Source organism: Leuresthes tenuis, unplaced genomic scaffold (genome assembly GCF_036924035.1).
Source record: "Leuresthes tenuis unplaced genomic scaffold, fLeuTen1.0.hap1 SCAF_20, whole genome shotgun sequence".
Classification (NCBI taxonomy): Eukaryota; Metazoa; Chordata; class Actinopteri; order Atheriniformes; family Atherinopsidae; genus Leuresthes; species Leuresthes tenuis.
Window position 1 is genome coordinate 14,744,358 of NW_027325374.1, and position 6,739 is coordinate 14,751,096.

Below are 6,739 nucleotides of genomic sequence, written 5' to 3' on the forward strand. Positions count from 1 at the left end.
GATTTTTTTTTGTCTTTTGCTGCTACTGTTTAATTTTTAAATATGTATCTGGTTCAACACAAGATTCTTCTAAACACACGCAAAGCGTCCGCTCTGATTTTTGCACCATTTCAATTAAATGCACGCTTTCAATTACTTGTATATCATTGTGCTGTTTTTATTTGCATTTTACAGTGTCGTGAAAAACAGTTCACTCCATGGTACAGCATGGTGGCTTGAAAAAGGATGTTGACACATGTTGATCGTAGCTGAACATGATTACAAACATTTTATCAGTTAACGAGAGGAGAAAACAATATATGTTGGAGAGACGAAAAATGAAAGTACACTAAATGCTTTTAATACTGACTACTGGAATGGGTCAAACTTTTCAAAACAGTGAGAATAGTATGTTAGTGTTGTAGTTTCCTAACCACCCAGTGAAACATTCTTCCAGGTTGAGATAAGCTACTAATAATTTACATGCAGCTCATCAGTATACGGAAGGGGGGCTGAATGTCTCCTGTTCACTTGTCCCTTTTCTTTTCAGGTGACCAATAGCCTAAAACAAAAAACAAACAAAAAAAGTGGGTTAGTAGTGGTTACAGTGTATAGCTGTATTCTGAAACTATGTAAATCAGGTGACATGTCAGACAGATCGAACACATTCTCAGGCAGAATTTCTCTCCACGTGGACCTCGAGCTGTACCTCCTCCTACAAACCTGGGTCAGGAGGAGGACAGGAGCTTGTTCAGAGCTTAGCAGATTTAGAGGCTATACCCAACAGCGTGGAGACATCATTGGGTGAGGTCAGCCACGCTCCACCATCAGCCACTAGGATGGTGCCAGTTACATATGAAGACGCTCGGCTGGCCAGGAAGAGCGTGCAGTGCGCCATCTCCGTCTTGTTGCCAGCTCGTTCCAAAGGAATGGACTGAAAAGAACCAACAGCCTCCGCTTTGGGACCACCTTAGTGTTTTAAAAGGACAAGCCTATATTCAGATACAATGACTTATATTTCTGTGTATAAATGTTCACATCTTCTATATCTGCTGACACTGGGTCTCCAAAAAAAAAAAACTGTCTGAACACAATTTTTACCCAGTCTGCGGTAGCCTTCTGTTCCAGAGATTGGCCCTGGAGCCACACCATTCACTCTTACTCCGTTGGGCCCCCACTCAACAGCCAGGTGCTTGGTCATAGCGTCTGTGAACAAGTCAGGCAACATACAATCATTAGCTTCTCATTTTGAGATCTTTATATATGACACTAAAAATGCTTTTACCATTTGCCGCCTTTGCAGAGCCTGCGTGCACCTGAAGAGCTTGTCCTCTGTATGGGAGTGTCGCAGAGATGTTGACTATGTTGCCACCATGATCCTACACACAAAAGAGAGGTTAAATGAGAGGTTCAATATCTCATATCATCTTTGAAGCCGGAAGGAGGATGTTTAACTCACATTTGGAGGCCACAAGCCATTTAGTAAAAAAATATGATCTCTACTGCCCTCCTATGGTGAGAAGCATGAACTGCACAGAGTGAACCCTACAGAAAGTCACTGATCAATAAGGTAAGAGGTGAATTATCCCCCCCCCCCTTTTTTTCCCCCATTGTTGAGCTTTGGCTAATGTTGTACTTTGTATCTCTGATCTACATATAAACCACATTGTGTCCCTAAAAATACAAAATAATCAATAATTTACTTTCAGTTACTCAACTTTAGCTCCTTAACTATAACTTTGAACTGAAAAAAAGGTGTGAAGGTGTGACACGCAGACAGCGGGGGTCACGTACCTTGAACCACTTGTCATAAACCACCTTGCTGGTGTTGAATGTACCCATGGTGTCGATCTCAAGAACTGTCTTGAAAGCATTGAAGGACAGTGCAGAAGCGGGGCAAAGGAAGTTTCCAGCAGCGTCTGTGCCAAACAGAAATGTGAGATTCTAACTAAGGCAAGGATTATTACAAGTTGACGAAAAATAAGTGCTTCATAAAAACTTGATAAATGCATTAATTACGACATAAATCGATGAATAAACCATTACCACAATTTGATCATTTAGAGAACTGTTAATGGGGGTTTTATGGAGGTTAAGAGGGTGTGAGGATAGAAGATAAAGATGCAACATGAGTAAAGTTGATGATTAAACCCAGACCTTTCACCTTGACCTTTGGTTACAACACATTTCACTGGATTTGGCCAACATGCATTAAAATGTATGTGGACCTTTGGCACCAGATGCACTGCATTATGAGAAAATCATCAAAACCCTGCAAAGGCAAGTGACTGTGTGGCACAGCCCGCTCAGTAGATTTGATTAAAAAAAAAACTTGAGAGATCAGACCACCCATCATAAAGGGTAGGCGCAGATATCACCACTTACTGTTGATAAGGACGTCTATGCGACCAAACTCTTTCAGCGTCTCGTCCACCGCAGCATTGATGCTCTCAGGCTGCCTCACATCCATACACAGAGGAAGGCAGTGCCGTCCTGACGCCGCAGACAGCTTTTTCGCAGCCTGGGGAGAAGTGTTCGTAATGAAAGAGGCCAGAATATTTGCATTTAGTTATCATTTAATTGGTTTTGAAGATTTGTGCAAACAGTAATGGGGGGGGGGGGGGACCTCTTTGAGCTTGTCCAAGTTCCTGCTGGCAATCACCGTGTCACAGCCATGCCTGAGAAAAGAGAGAAAGCAACACAATATAACATTGTGGAGAGACAAAAAGAGAGAGCACATGGCGTAGTGTGTTGATAAGAAAATGGGAATGTAATCCTCCTATTAATGAGGGAGACGGGGAGTAAAAAAACAGGTAGGGCAGACAGCGTGGGATAGCAGGCAGGGAATGACATTTCGAGAATGCAATTAAAGATGAGACAACGTAAGAGTGAGCGCTCCGATTCTGGTAAAATGCTTTTTTTTTCATAGCTTTGTTACACGAGCAAAATGATTTAGGGCCGACTCTCAGCGGGGATTCTACAATACAGGTAGCAGATTTATTCCTGTGCTATGCAAAGCGTGCACCTCTCACATTTGACAATGTAAACAGAGTGAAATCTGGCTGAATACAACCCCCCCCTGACATGTTTGCATGTTCCCAGGAAGTACGCAGGCGATCCTCCTTACCTCATGAAGATCTCAGCTATACGCAGTCCAATTCCAGATCCACCTCCTGTTATAAAAGCAACGTGATCTCTAAGGAAAGTGAAGAGCATTTCTTGAAGTTTTTAATGCCAACAAGTTTGGGATGCAGCGACGCCATTAAATCACAACAGTACTGGGGAGAAGCAAGTAAAACAGCACATATTTCCACGCTTACTTTAATAAATCTGGACTGTAGATGTGCGTGTATGAAGTCAGGCAGTCATCTGTTCCAACATCTTCGGGCAGCAACTCCCCTCTCCTTTTTGGCTCTGCCATGCTGATGAATGATGTCTTATAAACAAACCACTGGCCTCACTATAATCAAAATGCAGCACACACGTGTTTGTTTAACATGTTACACTGTGAACGTGTTTAAAAGTGAATGACAGGAAAACAGCCCAAGCAGATCTGGCCACTTTAACTCGTGGCAAGCTGAGGAGTCTCATCTGAGGGAATCTGCATTACTCGTTCTCACTGAACGGTCTTTTCGATTCATAGTTCTGCCTCACAGAGCTGCAGCTCAACTGACACTCATCACGAGCCTCACCATAGCTCTCCCGCACGATACTCTGCTGCAGTTTCTTTAAGAATATTGATCTAAGTTAACATACACATAAGAAGTGCATTTTTGTCTGCAACATTTAGTGACGGAATATATAACAGCTCAAGACTTCCAAGGCCTTTCAGTTCACTTCAGTTATCTCGTGAGCTGCGGTCGTCACATACCTGGTGAGGAAAACAAGCTGGTTTTGTTGCACCGGAAGAACAAATTTGCGGTGAAACACGACTTGAACACGAAGCGCTAATTTAAGTCTGACCGACACCGTCCTACATTTAGGTCTGACTTTTCATAAGAAGGAGAATTTTTTACGCTCGGAACAACTTGAACCTTGGACCTGTACTTTTTTCCCCCACCGTCCTTCGCTGATGCATTGTGGGCAATGAAGTCTTAAAAGGTCACGTTCAAGATCACAAATTTGTCCTTGTTCAAATTCAACCGTTCGCCGTTTTTACTCTTTATTTTTTTAATGGTGTGTGAAAGCTATCTTACCGCCACAATCAGCCTCTGAATATTGACCTGGGTTAAATCCTTGTCATTGTTTCAGCCTGTTTTATCATTTTTAAGAAATCTCCCCCCTGCTCAACTCGACAGTTTCAGCTCCAATCTCCAGTTTTTCTTCCCATATCTTCCTTGTCAGGTTGCCTGTCTTCACTCTTATTCTGCGTTTACAGTTTAAGAGCCTGGTCTAATTTTATGACATGTGACTTGATTGTATTATTTTATTGGCCCTGATGTCGATCCAAAGTTGGGATATGACAAGAGCTAAATGTTAGATTTGTGAAACTGGTGGCTGAACTCAGCAGCCTGTAAATAATATCAACATATAGCTGTGTTTTAATATGTACCTGCTGCTAAATAATGTGCCCCTAACTGCCCACCATACATGCCATTTAACAGCTGAATAATATTTGGTACTCTAACCATGTTTGTAGGATAGGAAGAATATGAGTTTAGAGCAAAAATTACATACAGTAATGATGTTCATTAATAAAAGACTTAATAAAATTCTAAATCTGATTTGCCTCTTGCTTAAAGAGTGTTTGCATATCAACAACCGGATGTCATTGCTTTGAGTCCACAAAAGAAATGCATTGCATTAAGATGTTTTAAGGTTCTCCAGAGTATATCTGGCCTTTAAAATGTTTTCAGTTTAGTTCAGATGAGATAGAAAGGTAACAGGAGTTAACTGATCTCAGATTTTAAAGAGCTTAAACAGCACCATAACAGTTTCAAGTGTGTTCTGGTTATTCTTTCTCTGCTTGAACTATGGCCAAGAGTATAACACGATGAAAATACAAATAAACTGGGATTAAAATGTAGAAAGTGCCGTAGAACCTAAAATTCAAAGGTCAGAACTGACTTTATTCATACTTGAAAGATAAACTGTATTGCACAGCATCATGCAAAGATCCTGATGTTTATTTACAATAGCCATCATCTTCTCAGGTGGTACCAGTGAAGGTCTCCCCCTGTAAACCAACACTGAACGAAACGATCTGGGGTTTACTGTTTCAGGGCTGATGATGATCGGTGTGCATTAGTGCTGGCGGAGTGGCCCCTATTGATCTGTGCTTTGGGAGTTACTGTTTGGAAAAGCTCTGTGCAATGAATCCCTCAAATACTTTGCACCCCGGCTGCATGGCTGGGGACCAGAATGAAATGTGAGTGCTTTTGTAATTGGATTTGTCTTTTGAGAGACATCAGAAGCACACTTAAAAGTGAGCAGCTTCCACTCTCAAACTCGGACGCTTTTATCAGGATGGTCTGGACTCCCAAGAACCATAAACTTTATCTTTTAACTTCTCTAATTAATATCTTAAATTGATTTAAACATTATGTGGAAATCAACTGGCTGTGTATGTTCTATTATTATGAACTTTAAAAGGTGACAGCGTTACTCTACAGCAGTACTGCCTTTGTCATGGTGGAACAATATCACACCTTTCATGTGATGGATTACCACAGTTAATTGTATTTATACTGTATGAACAGAACCTAAACTAATGAGCAAAGATATCTGTACTTGGGCCATGCAAAAAAAATAAATGTGGATCCATGACATAAGCTAAAATCAAGGTTACTTGTTTACTTGTTATCTGCTCCCAAGCATCTGTATTTTAATGTTTGGCAGGCAGGTGGCGATATATGCCAACATTTAATTCTCAAATCCAAAATTAAAACCTCTCCACATACACGTAAGATTGCATAAAGTGTGTCCCTCTATATATACAGTAACTTCAAAAGATCAAAAGATACCCCCACCTCCCCCTTTGTTCCTATGCTGTTGCAGTACACCTGCAGTTAAGTGCATATGTTTTGAGGTTTTATGAAATGGACCTACACAGAATCTTCCAAATTGGTCGAGTGTTATCAAAAGAAAGGAAACATTCTTAAATCAAATGAGATGCATTTCTGATGGAAGGGCCAGGGTAATTGGTCAAACCGAAGCAATGAATGGTGCGAAATCAAGACCCATTCTTGAAGAGACATGTTTCGATCCTCCCGGGTGCAGATTAGGACAGAGGTCCATGTGTTTTCATGAATGGAAACAATCTTAGGCATTGCACTAAAGGGTCACCTTAAGTGGTTTTAGGAGAAAACATTTCAATGTCTTGAAATGGCCTGTTCAAAGCACAGATCTTAATCTGATAAGAGGATCCATGGCAGGACTAAAAAAAACGCTGTTGCCTTGAGGAATGGGCAGAATTCCCAATCTTATCATACACAATAAACAAGCCGCTGTAATTAATGCAAATGGGGGCGACATGGCATTGATTTTGGGTGGGGCCGTGTACTTCTGCACCCTCAAATTTCCTGTGTTATTTCTTGTTTGCGCCAGGTTCCAGGTTGTAAGGCCACAAAAATAGAGTAAAAATTCTGTAGGATGTAAAATCTTTTTCAAGGCATCACATATACAGCTACATTTCAAATGACCAAGACTTGGTTTACTCAATTTCCTACCGCCTGTGTGTGAGAGTATCTAAAAAAAGTTACGTTTAGGAGTGAAAAATTACAGCAACAAGGTTTATGAAGATTTTAATTTACCTCACTAT

The 6,739-nt window shown here is 40.9% G+C and overlaps 1 protein-coding gene across 2 annotated transcripts; it reads right to left on the reverse strand.

The window, feature by feature from the left end:
* Nucleotides 1-320: 320 nt before the first annotated feature.
* On the reverse strand, nucleotides 321-4,029 carry decr2 (2,4-dienoyl CoA reductase 2, peroxisomal). 2 transcript variants are annotated; one of them, XM_072373666.1, is made up of 10 exons: nucleotides 3,851-4,029; nucleotides 3,300-3,439; nucleotides 3,107-3,175; nucleotides 2,606-2,657; nucleotides 2,365-2,500; nucleotides 1,774-1,898; nucleotides 1,265-1,358; nucleotides 1,081-1,185; nucleotides 760-948; nucleotides 321-541 (listed from the first exon to the last, which is right to left on the reverse strand). In XM_072373666.1, the coding sequence occupies exons 2-10, from the start codon at nucleotides 3,398-3,400 to the stop codon at nucleotides 507-509; spliced, it is 906 nt and encodes a 301-aa protein (XP_072229767.1). In that variant the 5' UTR covers nucleotides 3,401-3,439; nucleotides 3,851-4,029; the 3' UTR covers nucleotides 321-506. The 2 variants fall into 2 exon arrangements, with proteins under 2 accessions (XP_072229767.1, XP_072229768.1); XM_072373667.1 differs by having other exon boundaries at nucleotides 703-948; nucleotides 3,851-4,028.
* Nucleotides 4,030-6,739: the final 2,710 nt, after the last annotated feature.